This window comes from Muntiacus reevesi, chromosome 4 (assembly GCF_963930625.1).
Source record: "Muntiacus reevesi chromosome 4, mMunRee1.1, whole genome shotgun sequence".
Taxonomy (NCBI): Eukaryota; Metazoa; Chordata; class Mammalia; order Artiodactyla; family Cervidae; genus Muntiacus; species Muntiacus reevesi.
The window spans coordinates 127,855,597-127,872,946 of NC_089252.1; the positions used below are offsets into that span (position 1 = coordinate 127,855,597).

General features: G+C 34.6%; 1 protein-coding gene and 1 non-coding gene across 5 annotated transcripts in view; one reads left to right on the forward strand and one right to left on the reverse strand.

Annotated features, from left to right (window-relative positions):
- PTPRQ (protein tyrosine phosphatase receptor type Q) overlaps positions 1-17,350 on the forward strand; it is a 291,398-nt gene that overhangs the window by 252,300 nt on the left and 21,748 nt on the right. For 3 of the 4 annotated variants that reach the window (XM_065934147.1, XM_065934149.1, XM_065934150.1), the window contains 4 exons: positions 6,845-6,871; positions 7,524-7,605; positions 10,655-10,745; positions 15,711-15,787. In XM_065934147.1, coding sequence (XP_065790219.1) covers positions 6,845-6,871; positions 7,524-7,605; positions 10,655-10,745; positions 15,711-15,787 — 277 coding nt within the window. The remainder of the gene's footprint in view (positions 1-6,844; positions 6,872-7,523; positions 7,606-10,654; positions 10,746-15,710; positions 15,788-17,350) is intronic. The other variant, XM_065934148.1, reaches the window with a different exon arrangement.
- On the reverse strand, positions 17,197-17,303 carry LOC136168055 (U6 spliceosomal RNA). The gene has a single exon (XR_010663216.1). It is a non-coding gene; the product is annotated as a U6 spliceosomal RNA (small nuclear RNA).

A 17,350-nucleotide genomic window follows, 5' to 3' on the forward strand; every position in this document is an offset into this window, starting at 1 on the left:
ACCACATTTCACATTTTGGAATCATAGTTAATCTTGTTTTATTTATTAACTAATTGCCAAGTCCCCATTGACAGAATTAGTTTCATGAAGATACATTTTCCTCAAAGGACCTGCTTGATCAGATTCCAACATCTGCCAAAAACACTCCTGAGCTAAAGATTTCAGTGATCACATCACACAGAAAATACCATTTCCAACCAGCACTCAAAGCTGACCTCTCAGTGTTCCAGACTCACAAATGGTCTGGTTGAGAAACTCTGCCTTTCTCTGTCACCATTAAACAGAATCCTTTTACTTTTCTTTTTGGCTTCATGCCATCGGTGGTGATGGCTTAGTCACTAAGTTGTGTCCAACTCTTGTGACTCCAGGGACTATCGCTTGCCAGGATCCTCTGTTCATGGGATTCTCCAGGCAAGAATACTGGAGTGGGTAGCCATTCCCTTCTCCAGGGGATCTCCCTGACTCAGGGACTGAATCTGGGTACCCTGCATTGCAGGCAGATTCTTTACCAGATATACCATTAGTACCTCAGGGAAAAATGCTTCCATTTTATCGAACCCCCACTGCCTCTCCTCTATAACCACATTCTCTTCTAGAATCAGTCAACAGTGCTCTGTTTGGTCAGAGCTCCTACTCTGATAGAACTGTATAGTTTGGGCTAATCAGAGCCTTTAAACACCTCTGCTGCTGCTACTGCTGTCACTTCAGTCGTGTCCGACTCTGTGTGACCCCATAGACGGTAGCCCACCAGGCTTCCCCGTCCCTGGGATTCTCCAGGCAAGAACACTGGAGTGGGTTGCCATTTCCTTCTCCAATGCAGGAAAGTGAAAAGTGAAAGTGAAGTCACTCAGTCATGTGCGACCCTTAACGACCCCATGGACTGCAGCCCACCAGGCTCCCCCGTCCATGGGATTTTCCAGGCAAGAGTACTGGAGTGGGTGCCACTGCCTTCTCCTTAAACACCTCTACGTACATCAAAACAGTTCAAATCTAGTTTTCTGAGGTCACCTTCTAACCCCTGAGAGAGTAATTTCTGTGCTTACCTGCCTGCCTGTTTGGACTGTCAGGACTTCCTTTTAGATGATGTTATGTCATCTGTCTGCTCTTCATTAAGTCCCCTCCCTGAGAACCTTTGCCGATCTCCCCACAGAGCTGTCGGCAGTTTCTTCATACTCTTTACTGTTTCTGCCCTCTTGCCCCTGAGGTAACTAGGTCTATGACTACAATTTTAATTTAGAGTACATGGTTTACAAAATAAGAATCTGTCAAGAGTTTATTTTCACATGTGCTCAGTAATAAGGAAAATTCAACTCTTGCCACCCTGGAAATCTTACATCACCTCTTTGACGACAGCAAGAACGTTGCTTTCCCTGTATGTATCTAAAAGTCCATTTCACCTTGCTTGGATGAAAGAAATATCAATTGGGCATCTACAAGTGCTAGGGTCTGTGAATACTGTGATTAAAAAAATTACATAACTCCCTTATTAAGGTGGCATGTTTACCTTATAAACTAAAGTTTGAGAGTCAGCTATACAGTACTAGCCATTGGTTGGAATAATATTTTTAATTTGTACTAAAGACCAGAGAGAAGTCACTGGTGATTTGATAAGAGTCTGAAAAAATACTAAAGCCTATAACGAATAAAAACAATAGGAAAAAAACAAAAACTAAGATCCGTTTGAAAGCATTACAGTAAATGCTTTGGATAAGTAACATAGTCACTGTAGAAATAAACGTGAACATTGGAAAAATTAATGAATTGAAATACATAAACTAAACACCTCACACTCAATATTTTATGAAACTTAGAAAAATCAATTAACATGTTTTACCAGAGATTCTTCAAAATTTTTCATTGAAAATGAAGTACATATTAGTGTGAGAAATACATATTTTTATAGTAAAGGCAGTAAAACTTTTAACCTAACTTAAAACAGGTTAAGCAGAAAACAGAGCTTCTCGCATTTGTCCTATGCCACTGGTAATGCTGATTTAAGCTGCCCATCTATAGGCTATCATTTGTAGCTCTCTATTTGGGCTATATTTTAATTCCCTATAGATTTCAACTAATTGACCTTGAGGGAAAGCTGAGTCTCTGTGACAATATGGTCTTCAATCACCACTGCCAACATAAATAAATGGTTCCTCTCTGGATCTATCAAGAGTAATCTGAGTGGAATTTAAGTTTTTGATAGACTTTGAAAAAAATGAGCCCAGACATGAAATAATACCCTTTTCAACAAAAGGGCATAGGATTTAAACTAAGATTCATGTAATAAAATGTGTTTAGCCCTTTATATTAGAAATTGGTCAGTTATCTTATTGAAATCTGGACAATTCCCAAACTGATTTACACACTAATGAATATGATTTGACAGTATCCTTCACTATTGTGAGTGAATAACTACTCTTATTCACTAAAGTGTCTAAAACACTCTCTATATAGCAAGTTTTTAAGTTCTTTTAAAATGTGAATAAGTTTTTTTTAGTCTCTCTGAGTATGTCTATAGATTCCTTTATTTGAAAAGCACTCCTGAAATAACATTGTTGATTTTCATATACATTAATTTCTGTGAGTTTTTTTTATGCTTATCTAAACAAATAATTTTCCATAAAGGAATTTAATTTCTTCACCAGTAATAAGTCAGTGCATTTTCTTCATAATATATGCCATCTCCTTTTTCACTTCCCTGCATAATTGTTCAATTACTATTTTTTCCTGTTTACAAGTAAAACTTTAAAACTTCAAAGAAAGATAAAATTTAGAATGCAGCCAGTACTTTAGAAAAACACACTTGTTCAATATGAGGCTAAGAATCAAGGCAATGACAAGGAGACTACAAACAAAAACAAGAAAAAAAGTGAATTGTTATTTGAAACAGGTAATTTATACCAAAATATCTTCTCAATTTTAAGCTATCTAGGTAGGTATTTATTTCAGCTCACATGTAACTGTGAGATAAGCATAGACTGGAAAATTTCATAAAAACAGACTATGAGAAGCCTTATTTCTCACATTATGTAAAAACAAATGTGAAGAACAGCTTATGTAAAATGACCGGGTTTAAGGGAGTGAAATGGAAAAGTAAATAAAGCCAAAACAGATCTTGTTTTATTAAATCTATTTTTCTAAATTACTGTGTAGACAAGAGCAATTTTATTGTTCATGTAACTTCCTAAGTATCTAGCACCTGTTAACTTCTGTTGTGAGAGGATTTGATATGGCTTTGTTTAGACTTGTATACTGTTTATTGGTGCATCTATTGATCATATTTGTTTAAACCTTTGAGTAGCATCTCTTGAGAATTCTCAATTAATATTTTTGTGGATTAAAATAATAATCAGAGCACTTGTATTCAGTTTACTATGTATCTTAGTCTAAATTCATCCACAGTTGTATATTTAACAATGATTTATTCACTGTCTACTACAAATAAGTTTATGAGTGGCTTGCAGTAAGCCAAATGTTAACCCCACCCCTTCCTTCAAGTAATACATGAACCTCAATGCATGGATCCTTAATACATGTACTTATATAGCCATGATAGAAGATGGAAGGTGATTTGTCCATAGAAGTTTAGTTTCATAGAAGCAGGAAATTATTTTCTCTGTAATAGAATAGGGTGAGGTCCTTAGAGGAGTTAACATCTGAATTAGCTATTAAGCAATCAGTAGCATCTGGTTGTGGTAAAACACCTGGAATGGGAGAAACTAATAGAAACTATCTGTGGTGTAAACAGGGTAGTGTGAGGGGTAGCTATAAAGAATAATGTAAAAAATGCAGGCACAATTAGAAATGCTTTCACATGATGATGTGAAAAGAGATTACAGCCTTTATACTATTAAGGATTAATTTATAATTTGAATTGAGAACTGGAAAACCGACCTTTTGATTACTCTTTATTCTGGGATTCTGATTAGGAAGAATAAATTATAGGAAATCTCCCTGCTTAATTTAGCACAATCTAGTCTTCCCAGCTTTGAGTAAAATTTAGGATATTCTTTTAGAAACAAACAAAAAAATTCATTCTTTTTATTGGTTTAGAAACAAAAAAATTCATTCTCTTTATCAGTAGCAAGTGTAGAATAGACTTGTAGAAAGAACTTGAATTTTACAATAAAACTAGAACTAGCAATTATAATAGTAATGATAGCAAACAACATTTATATACTGCTTCCAAAGTCAGGGGTAGACATTCCCTAGCATTTTACGTACATGAGCTTGATTTACATATATTTGCCCTAATGTCTAAACTGGAAACTAAGAAAGGTTGAGGTAACTTACTCAAAATAATATAGCTGGTAATTGTTGGAACAGGTATTTGAAGCCAAAAAAGGGCACTGTATTTTGTGAGAATTCACAAATATTCACCCAAATCTAATACCTAGCCAGGTACAGTTTAAAATCACTATACACCTAAAACAAAACATTGTAAATCAACTACACTCCAATAAAAGAAAATAAAAACAACAAAAAAAATCCATATCTCTAGAGAGATCTTTCAAATGTACAATAACAAAATCAACCTTCTGTGGAGTTCCTCACTGAAAAGACACTGACTATAAAGATAAAATATTAATAATTTTTAAATAAGAATAGGTCATTAATGGAAATAGAACAAAGATTTGAAGAATAATAATCTGAGCTATTTCTTGCTCTACAAACTAACTCTATTTCAGGTTAAACACAGCCAAAAGAAATATTTTTTGCCAGTACTATCTCAAATAATCCTGGATCCTCTGGGAAAAGAGTATCTCTCCACTACGGGATGGCTATCTGACAGTCCTTAAATAGATAAATCACAGGCTTGTCACTAAAGCAGATGTGGTGTTTGAACTTCACCATTCATACAATGAATAATGTCTCTGATATTATAAAAGTGATCTCTACACAAGTCAAGAATTTCCAATTCTGCATGGTAACAAAGACATCGATCTTGTTAATTCAAGTATCTCGTTCATTTCTATCTTAAGCTCAGTTCTGAAGATTTGCCCAGCCTGACCCCCATTCCTTTCCTGCTTCTGAAGAGAATCATGGCATAGGAACATTAGGGTACCATCCTGAAGAGCTTGGGTAGTTTAGGTCTTTGTTGTTCTTCATGTCCGACTCTGCGATCCATGGACCACAGTACACCAGGCCTCCCTGTTCCTCACCATCTCCTGGAGTTTGCCCAAATTCATGGCCGTTGAATTGGTGTGGATCTAGCTTGTGATTGTCTTTTCTTGCTGGTTTGCTGAGAGGTAATTATTTTCTATGGGGACTGATTTTTGCCTGAGTTCCCACTGCATGTGTCAGAAGTCAGGACCTCCAATTCATATACTTCGTCTTCCTATCCCCAGATTAAGGAATTTTCTGATTCAATGTCCCATTCAGTCATCTCCATATCCATCCTTCTCCAGGGGATCTTCCCCACCCAGGGATTGAACATAGGTCTCCTGCACTGTAGACAGATTCTTTACCATCTGAGCCAGCAGGGAAGCCCATCTAGTCAGTCAGGATTTCTCTGTTGCCTCCTTAGAAACACTCTAAGGTGTTGTGAGAAGCCGACTAGCTCAACCACCAAGACTTTGCTTTAAAAGTGTAAGTGAAGTTGCTCAGTCGTGTCCAACTCTTTGCGACCCCATAGACTATAGCCTACCAGGTTCCTCTGTCCATGGGATTTTCCAGGCAAAATTACTGGAGTGGGTTGCCATTTCCTTCTCCAGGGGATCTTCCCAACTCAGGGATTGAACCTGGGCCTCCCGCATTGTAGGCAGATGCTTTACTGTCTGAGCCACCAGGGAAGTCTTTGCTCTAGTAATGCTATTTATCACTGTGATACCATGCTGATTATGAGTTGCTCTACGAGGTTATACCCTATGGAGCTGAGAGATACTTCCTTCTGCCTGGGGACACCTACAGCATTAACGAAGAATTCCATCATTCTTGATAACAGCTACTGCAGCACCCCTGTATTTTTCACCAGTTCCTATACTGTAATAAAAATATACTCTGACTCATGTTTTCTTCACTGAACAAACCCCTCTGTGACCATTTTCACAGTATTTATTAAGCCACATTTTCCATCAATTTTTTCATTTGTCCTTTACTTCAAAATCCACATCCTCTTATTTTTGTCACTTAAGAAATATAGTAAAATTATCCCTGATATTTAAAATTATAAACTTTAATAAAGGTGTATGTTTTTCATTTTATTTCACACTTCTGCCTTTTGTGTTTTTTTGCAGTGCTAATTTGTTGTGCATGACAAATGTGTTATTAAAGATATGCCCACCTCTGAATTTGGGCATTGCATAGTCTATTTAACTGCTTAAAATTATTTCAATTTTTAGAGTATAAATAACTTGACTAATGAACTGTCACAAAAATGTATATCTAAAGTAACTGAAATGACTGTCATTTTTTATGGCTATATATTCACAAAGACTCACTCAGGAAACAAGATTTAGGCAATTTGATGTCATTTTTTCAAACAATCACCCCCCTTTATTCACCATGCTTCATGGACAAAGAAAAAAGTTTAATTCACATTTACATTTTTAGGGCAATAAATACTATGCAATATATTAAAAAGTGACCTGTACTGATGTAATGCTCCAAATGCCTAGTAATATAAAACATTACCTTCTTAGCTTGAGAGAAAAGCCAAATTATTATTTAGCCATATTTGGGTCCAAATAATATAATTTCAAAAATGATGTAGAATTTAAAATAATGATCACATATCAGTTAAAGGTATAACATGTTATAATTGCTGATTTACCATGTTTTTCTAATTTTAATCTAGAACTCAGAGCTGTACCCTCAACTCATAATGCATTTAACACAATCTCTGTTGCAGGTTACTTAGTTATAGAAAATCCATCAAGTAAGTTTGTCAAGTATCTTTTCTTCTTTTTGAACACCGACTCCAGATTCCCTGATTCAATGAATCTTAATGTGTGGTTCCTTTTTTGTATGTTTGGTAGAAAAACCTCCAAGCTGGATATAAATCATAAAAGCATGACTAATTGCATGGTAACTGGAGAAATGCTTTCTCTCTCTCTGGGGTGAAGCCTGCATGTCTGTATTTTAGCTTGGGAAGTAATACAGGGATATTTAAACTCCTTAGGGTTTAGAAACCATGTCATTATGAGAATGAGGTCACTGCAATATTTTATATCTTCTAAAACCTTGTAATGTATAAAATGTTCTCTGTATGACAAAGAGGTATTATATGCATTAGGATTCAATGATAACTTTATGCCCTTACATTTACTTGAAAAACTTTCTTCATTAAAATGTGCAATCATTCATTTAAAGTCACTTAAAATTTGAAGGATTTCTGTACCATGAAATACAGAGAAAGTGAACTCAAAGGGGGAAAGCTAATTTTATAAATATGACAGAGTGCCTTTAAAGGGCTGTGTGGTTTTGAAATGTCCTGTCCTCTAACTGGTCAACTATAAAAGCAGTGTCCATACTAAAGGAAAAGAAATGAACCTAACATAACTCCATTTTATACCTTTCTTTGCTTGGAGGCCGATAAGCAAGAAATCCTTCCTGCAACATGTTGAAGAGCTTTGCACAAACAACAACCTAAAGTTTCAAGAAGAATTTTCGGTATGTTACTAGCAGTTGTCACAACATTGCCAGACCTCCAGTCGTTTCATGTGTCACATTTCATGTCCAGTTTAAGCTTGCAAGGCCATGAAGGACTCTGGCCGTGATAATCAATACCCAATTACCAGGTTGATTGTTTGGATAGTAACATTACACTAGCAGCCTCTGGTGCAACCTGAACAGAATTATTCACCTACTGTGTCGGGAAAAGGTGCTGCTCCTCAGACTTCACCCAGCAAGGGCAACCTGGCCCCGTTTGTTCTCTCTGCTCATCACCCAGATGTAGAAGCAACGCTAGAATGCTGGATGCATTGGTTTTTGTGTGTGTGCAAGGTTTGGGTGGTACCATATATTTCACTAACTTTTAGATTTAGAAACTAAATAATTTTATTTCATATTTGCCTGCTTAGTTTATGTTAGTGGTATAGATGAACCTGAGAATAGAATTTGATGTTTCCAGAAATTATAAAAAAAAAAACAATGTTTTTTAGAACTGTAAAAAAACAGATAAATTACACCTGTGCTTTACAGGTTTATTTTTAAGTTATCATGGGATAAGTGCTCTATCACATTAAAGAGAATATATGAAGAACTTGTCACTTTAAGACTATTTGAAAATTAGAAGATTAATTTTATTGCTTTTAGCATTTTATATATCTACAAAATTAAAATTACATTAAAAACATAATACATGTATTAGATCTATAAGCTATCTTAAAATTTGTGAGGTCCTTTCCTGACTTATTTTATATTAGAAAAATAAAAACAGATTTCTAAATGTTACCAAATATCTGTTTTTTCATGAACGTTTTAGTGTGTGAACAGACTCAAACAATTGGCTTGGATAATTCAGGATTGTAATATTTCAGTCTCTCAGCGAATAATAACAAAAATGTGAGAAGATTAATGGTATTTCCTACAGCTTTTTGGTTATGCTTCTTAAATATTCATCTGGACTTAACAAAATCATTGGTACCATAAAACTCTTCTTAGCATTTATTCAGCAAGAACTTTCAATTTTTCAGGAAGCAAAGGGTAGTTTCATTAGAATATAGCAAATATAGTTCCATTATACATGACTGAGTTATCTGAAAAGTTTTATTAGCAATAACATTTTCACATATACTGAGAAGGTTTCTAGTTTAACTGTTTTGGAGATCATGGTTTTAAGTACTTGGGTTTTATATGTGTGTATATATATATATGTTGTGTGTATATACTAAGTAAATATATATAAATATGTAAGGACGTGGCTTTTTAAAATTGCTTTTAATACTACTGCTGTGTCAATTTTTAAAGCAAAACTGTTTTAATAAACATGCATCTTTGATGCATATATTTGATAAACCTTGTACTCAGGTCATATTCACTTACACTTTAAATATCAATAAGCTCTTACTTGCACTAGGCATTGATATATGTCAATTCAGCATTTTATAGCTAAGTGACCTTGGGCAAATTACTGAAACTCTGTTCTTCAGTGTCCTCCATCTGTATCTATCTTACTGAGTTGTGAATACTAAACTGATTGAATGATGTGTAATGTGGCTGGCACAATAAGCATTTGTTATTATAATGATGATTTCTATCATAACGAAGTTCCTATTTATGATAAGAACTGCAGGCATGTCTAAGAAATCACAAATACACAGTGTCATGATAGAGATACACAGGAAGAAGTGAGCATCAACTCTGTCTGGAGAGCAATCAGAAAAGCCTTTACTAAAAAGTGACCGGCCAGATGAACTTTAGGATAGCACAGAAGTCCAATGTGTAGAGAAAGGGGGAAAGGTATTCTAGAGAGAAAGAAGAATGAGAAAGCATAAGGATACAAAACCATCTCACTCAGCTGTGATCCACTAAGCAGCAGAAACAGTAGGAAAAGAGCTAAGTATCTAGGAGGGCTGGTTGAGGCCCCATGTACCCTGATAAGAAGGTCACTGAGTATAATATTACTAACTAAACAATCGGCCTGGTAACTGAGTATTGATTATCAAGGCCAGAGTCATTTCAATCTATAAATGGAAACTTCTGTAAACACAGAATAGAAGGTGATTCCAATTCACCTTTCTTCTCCCCTCTGTTTGTCTCATATAAATATGCTGATAGATACTCCCAAAACCTGACACAAGGAAGCTGTTCCAGGATTCCTCATTTGGTTAAAATTTTTTCGAAGCCTCTGGTTCCAGAAGACCAGAATTCAGATGTTTAACCTTGTCCCTCCTACCTGACACATACATACATGCAAAAGACTGCCCAGAATTCTCAGAGGAAAAATAAGGGAGAAGGGAAAATTATCCAATTAATAAATTAATTTTTAATAATGCTGAAAAATGGCAAACCCCACAGTTTTAGCACTAACTGGTAAATTGAGACATTTCTGATATGGAAAACTATAAATTTCATAAGTGTAAATCATCAGCTTGATAAAATAACCTATTTTCTTGCACAGCTTTTTTAAATGATCAATGGATATCATGATTTTCCACCAAAATATCAGTAACAGATCTCCCTGACACTCCCTCAGTGTCTGATATTTCTTAATCCCACCTCTGCATTCTGCTATCGACTTAACAATGCCTACTGAGAACAGGAACTGACCTTTGGCATCTTCTCAAACTGACCAATGTTGTACCAATTAATAGGCATGAAACCACACTGCCCAAGGAGAAAAAACAAAAAATAAATCACCAGTTCCCTTCCCCTACTAAGTAGATGTTGAAATATTAAATAATACACAGGGACTATTTGATGAAACCATCAGTAAAGTATGAAACGCAGTTGCTAGCATGGTTGCCGCACCTCAGAGCTTCACAGAGGACAAAGAAACTAAGCCAGAGAAAGCAGGAGCCCAAAGGACCAGTACTATTCAGGATATTTTCAGTGTAAATTCATGTAAGTTCTTTACTGTTAATTTGACGCTGCTTCTGCAGTTACGAGAAGTGTTTTCGTTTTAAAAATAAAAGGACTTAGAATAGTCTTTTACTAAGTGGAACTTCGTGTTGACCTCTGAAATAAATCTAAACTTTGCAATGACTTCAATCCACAGGAATTACCAAAATTTCTTCAGGATCTATCTTCAACTGATGCTGATCTGCCTTGGAACAGAGCAAAAAACCGCTTTCCCAACATAAAACCATGTATGTGTCATGCTATTTCTGGTTTTAGATACTGAAAGCTTTTCAGATGAGTGCAAAATGCACTTTAGCATTCTTCTTAAATATGTATTGCATATTAATTGAATTAGAATAATGCATTTTGTTAGTAGCAACTTACAAATTGTATCTCTTTGGCTTTGTTAATATTGACTAAAGTTAATGTACATGAGTTTCAGCTTGTTCACACAAGGTTTATTCATGCAGGTGTAAGAAACTGTAGCCCTAGTACTTTCTGAGCTTTGTAATTTAACCCGAGGAACAAACCTCTCTAATATCTTCCTATAGACCTAGTTCTCAAATGAAAAGAGAAAGTTCACGTGTAACTGTTCACATTACTTTCCTTAAGAGCATAGCAGTGCTTTGTAAAGGAATATAAAAAAGTGCATTGCAAAATATTTGTGGAAGATCAGAGTAATGTGTGGTCACCAGGGTTGGTTTTTGCAAGGGAGGCAGGCCTGTGCTTTACCACAGGCAGCATTTTTCAATCAGTAAGAAACCATGGTATATGCTACACTGTTATTATGTCCTTAAATGTCATTAAAATGAATGTGTATACTGACGTGGAAAAAAGAAACCATATTATTGATGTAAGAATTAGCAGTAATGTGAAAGAACAAACATGGCAATCCTCTCTAAATGATGGCTGTGTTTGCTGTACTTTTCAACATATTATCCTACTAAGTATATTCTGATTCAATACATTTTTACATCATGAAATTAAAAAGTGATATGTTAAGTTCTGAAATGTCAATACTGTTTCAAAGTCTAGAGCTGTAAAATATTCCTAATTTTAGAGTTAGTGTATATATATTTTTCCATGTTCTATGCCTTTTCAAAACTGTATTGGGGAAAATTCCATACATATAAAAATTGATCTCGTCTGTCTAGAAAGACACAGACTTTGATAAACATGTAATCACAGAAGGTAAAATCATAAGGATATGAATAGCCCCCCCCCCCCCAAAAAAAAGGACCATATTGTGTTATTCTAGAACTAGAGGATAACTGAGGCATGAAGTAAACAAATTTAGGGAAACATGATCTAGAAGTCAGTAACCTAATGGAATCTGTTAATTCCCAAGAATTAGAAAAGGATGAAAATACAAATAGCTTTAATCACCTAAAATCCTTCCCGGAACAAAACAAATCATAGGTAAATGACTTTAAGAGTAAGTTGACAAACAAGGCATCTTTGTAGGAAATAAGGAATGTTAGGATTACATCTCTAAATTCCTCTGGCATGACGTTTCTTAATAAGTCCTTTTGTTTTTCCTTTCAGAGAGTTAAGCTGGGTGGGATACATCCTAAGTTTAAGAGATATGGAAAGTCTCAGGTTTTTATATTCATCCATATCTAAATTTCCTTCAGATTCTCTGCTTCATGCTTAATGATATTCTGTGAAAATAAATACTACAGTCTGATTGAAGGACAGTTACTATGGAATATTTAATATTTATTTATAATAATGTATGTGGCTGAAGTAATGTATATCACTGTATATCATTATATATAAGTAAATTAAACATATCTAGCTTATTTCCAAAGATTGAAGCATATTTGACCTTAAATATACAAAAATTTGATATGTGAGATTTTTTATATGTAACATTTTGATCTTTTGTTATTAAGATTTCAGTGCATTATTTTCTGGGTTCACATAATGGCCATTAAAGTCATATACTGCTGGCTTGCTCACACTTACAGCATAAGAAGAATATAACTAAATAAACATCCTTAAAATAAGGAGAACTGAGGAGTAAGACAATCCCAATATCTGAGGCTAAGACAAAAATAACTAGTGATGCATAAGACAATAAATAACTGTAAATCAAGGATGTTTGGGAATATCATGAGCATTGCACGCTTTTTTACCACCTGTGCTAGAGTCAAATGGATAATATCCAATTGTTTTCTGTTTTTTCTTCATTTCAGTACAGAAAACTTAGTAATTTTTCAAATAATATACTACATCCACATCCAATATCCTTTAATGGGTTTTGGGGTAAAGTTTTTTTCCTAACTGTCCCTTTAATAACTGAAGGTTCTATAATAAATAATTTTATTAAGCATAATTTTATACTTTTCAATAATTTTATTAAGAATTTATTAATTCAACTAGTACATACTACCTGCTGTATAGTAAAATGACTAAAAATATGGGCTCTAATCAAACTTCCTGGGTTGCATTTCTGTTTACCTAACAACTACTTTAGTTATTGGACATTATTTAGTAATGTCAACCGCATAACTTTAAGGATTAGATAAAATAATCATATAAATCACTTTGCCCAATATAGAATACAGGAAGTTCTCAATCAATATTAGTTCTTACGATTGTTAGTAATTAGTAAATTGCTTACTTTTAAAAGCCTCTAAGTTTCTGGGTGACTAAAATTTAGTTACAGGCCCTTAGGGTCTATGGTCTGGAGATAACAAACCGACTTCCCTAATCTGGGTTGGAAGACAAGCTGTAAACTCACATCTACTCATACGGACAAACAGACCCACATGCTCCCAGCTCCCTCCCACCATCACACACACATACACACAGAAGATGCAACATTTAAACTAATGTATTCTCCTATTGTGTTTTCAGAGAAGCCATAAAGCTGAAGAAATTTTTTTCCTCCCATAGAGAATGAATTCATTTTAGTAGAGTCTGAATTTTAGTGTGAGCCAGCTAAGTGAGATTCATTGTTTCCCCTGAGTAATGTAGAAAGAAGGATTTCAAATATCACAGTGCATTTTAGAACATATTAGCTTACAGGGCTTTAAGATACTAGAATTAGCAGCAAATGTGTACAGAAGAGATTTCCAAATCTGTTTGACAGTACACTATGACCTTGAGAAGTGTTCCAACACCATGAAGAAAAGTTTAGCTTGCTGTTGACTCAGTTCAGTTGACTCGGATAGTTCACTCAGATATTGAGTGAAGAGAAACCTGCTGGCCTCCCTTTCATAGTTACATGACTGGCCACGACGTCATTAAAATCGGCACAGCATGCCAAATTCAAAATCTTTGGGACAGAAATGGCTCACGTAATCTGCTTGAATGATCCCCCTTCTTTAGATTCAAACACATTGGTTGGGTCATTATACTTAATGATACAGCAAAGTCATTTAACATAGAACATGTGCTTAATTTTAAGAACTTGAGAATGTGTTCTGTGTTCCATACAGAGCTATACGTTTTGTAAACTTTCATATGTTTTCCTCAGAGGATCCTACAAAATAAATATTATACCTGTATGTTATAGCTGAGGTAACAAACAAGCAGAGGAGTGAAATAATCCACCCCAGGCCATAAATGGCAGATAGAGCATCTGGAGCTCCCAATCAAACCCACTTACCCATTTTTGCTCCCTACTCAGTGCCTTCCAGGAAGATTCGTTTTAAAACTTCAAAAGAATTTAGTGATAGATGACTTTGTATCATTTCCTTGTCTAGTGAAAATTAGCACTGGACATTTCAACTGCAATACCAATTTGGCAAAAATTCTCAGGGAAAAATAATTTTTGATACTTTTCTTTGAAGAGAAATAATGAGTAAAGGGTTATCTAATTTTGCTAGACTGTAAAACAGTCTAAATAACAGTAATTCAAATTTTGGTGTGAAAGAAAGAATAGGCATCTAATTTAAAGAAAGAGCTCCAGAAATAGACCTAAACACAGAGAAAACTAGTGTATAATAAAGTGGTATTTTGAATAAGGGGGTACAGATGCACTATTTGTTGTTCTAAATGGCAACAACAACAAAACATAGATTTTCCCTCATTCTGTCTCCAAATAAAAGAAGCCCAATAGATCAAAAATCAAAATATTTAAAACAAAAGCAATAAAACCTATTAAAGCTCTGGAAGACACTATCAATGAATCTGTGAAGATAAGAATATTGGTGTGACAAAGACTTTTGTATGTATCATGCAGAAAGCCACAGTGAAAAATGAGAACTTTGATTACAATATATATAAATTTTATGTATGGCAAGATAGCTAACAGATAAATTGAGTGAGTCAAAGACAAATGACAAACCAAAAAATATTCAATACATGTAACATTTTTAGTATAAAATATTTTTTAAAATAAAAAATAGTATAATATGAAAAGGCAATTATAGAAAAGATGTTTAAAATGGCCAATACACAAGCAAAGAAGCTCAACTTCACTCACAGTTAAGGCAGTCAAAATAAATGCTAAGATAAATCAGCTGGTATCTCTCAGAAGGTCATAAATTAAAATGTTTAACAGTATCTCATGGCAGTAAAAGTGAGAAGAAACAATTGTTCAAACTGTTCAAACACTTGTTCAGAGTGAACTGATATAATTTGAGAACAATTCATCAGTCTTTCAAAATTTGTGAAGCACAATATGATTTGGGAATTTTACTGCTGGTAATGTATTCTATAAACAGACTCCAACATAAATGCAAAATTTCAGTTATTTATTCAGCATTTTATAGTAACAAAATGATATGATTTTCAATTATCCTGAAGAGCTAAATAAGTATTTTATATTCGTACAATGAAATACTATAGGCCCTTTTAAAGTAATGAACTATTAGGTCAGTAAAGGTATTTGTTCAGGTTTTTCCATAACATGCTATGGAAAAATTTGAGCAAACTTTATGGCCAACCCAATAGATACTGTTATTTGCATGAATATGGAAAGATATGGCTAAATAATTTTCTTTTGCAGAATAGAGGGACTAACACCCCATTTGTGGTTAATTTTATATGACTATGTATAGAAAATCCTGTAAATATATATGAGAACATATTAACAGTCATTGTCTTTAGGTCATGGAAATATGGACGAGAGGGAACTTCTACTTTAAAATTTTATAGCCATCTGTAATTCTCGAACGTTATATCACCAACTTCTTTGTATTTTATAGAAAAAAGTATGGTAATTTAAATAGTAAATTAGTATATCTTATCTTTCCTTCTAGATAACAATAACAGAGTGAAGCTGATAGCTGATGCTAGTATTCCAGGATCAGATTACATTAATGCCAGCTATGTTTCTGTAAGTTGCTATTTTATATATTTTTTAATAAAACATAAATACAATTTAAAAAAATGTTACTCTTCCGGCCATTGAAAACAAGAAATTCATTACAACCTCTATAGATTTAATGTACCAGTTCCTTACAACATTAGGTATACCATGTTTTATACATGAGGAAGTGGAAGCTCCAAATAGAGATTGCAATTTACCCAACAATCATTTCACTAATAAGCAGCAGATGTACAACTTCAAACTACATATCCACTGGACTTTCCACTGTATCTGGTGTTTGTCAGAAGATCCTCTGTATACAATGAGGTCAGCCAATTTTTCAAAGAAAATTAGTCAAATGGATAGTCATGTCCATATAATATAAAAACCCACTGTGCTTTTCTTCCCTTCAAGATTTTCAGTCCTTCAAGGGAACCATGATGCCATGTTCTTTCCACCCTCTGCTACTTAGAGAACGTGTACTCTTTTGCAGCCACTCAATAAACATATCTTAAGTGATCCAATGTGGGGTGAACTGTGACAGGCTTAAAATACTATGCTGCACATCACAGACAATAAATTCTTGCCACATAGGATCGAAAATGGAACATAACCAGAGTTTTCCAAGAAGGCCTTTCTCCATGACTCTTGATCTCTCAATGCTCACCACTATCTTAGGTACACAGAAACCTTATATGCACCCAAGACCTCCACTTGGGTTGACACAGCCATGAAATCTCAGAGGAGTTGCTCCTGTGATTATTTAATCCAGTCATTTAAAAAATCTTTCTGAAAAATGACTGATAATTAGAGATCAGCCTCTCTTGACACTGACTTGCCTACTTCCTCCCTAAGGCAGATGATTCTCTCTCTGAACTACTCAAATATACAGTCGGTTTGTTTTTAGAAAACTGCAAAGAAAAAGCTTAATTTCAGAAACTGCGTTCACCATGTATAAATACACTAAACATAGTCAATGCAAATTCAGATTAATAATAAGTACAGTATTCTAACAAAACGCCAACTTTTCTAAAAGGTAATAGGCAAGTCAGTGACTTGTCTCACCCATAATATTTAACTAGCTTGAATTAAGGAAATGAACTCTTCTATAGGTGGGAAAGGAAAGGATGGAACAGTATATAAGCAGAGCCCCAGTGGGACCAAATGAGACGGCAGGCCTGGGCGAGACATTGAGGCAAAAACTTTGAAGACGTTTTATTGTTAAAAGAAAAAAAAAAACAATAAACTGATGACTGATCCTCCATCCTGATGCCCCTGAGATTCTAAAATACCCCACTGATGGCTGAATCTTGGATATTATGAAAAAGAAAACCTAAAATACCTAACGCTATTCTTACAACTGTAAAGTAGCAATCTTCATCCCTGTTAATAAGCCACCTCTTCTAGAAAGAACTGTATACATAATTTGATCAAATATAAATATGGAGCACTTCATGAATTTGCCTGTCATTCCTGTGCAGTGCCCATGCTAATCTTCTCTGTATCTCCCCAAGTTTAGTGTATGTGCTCGCTTACAAAGAATGTGCTGCCGAAGCAAGCACATACAGTTTTTTAAAAACAAGATGTGTA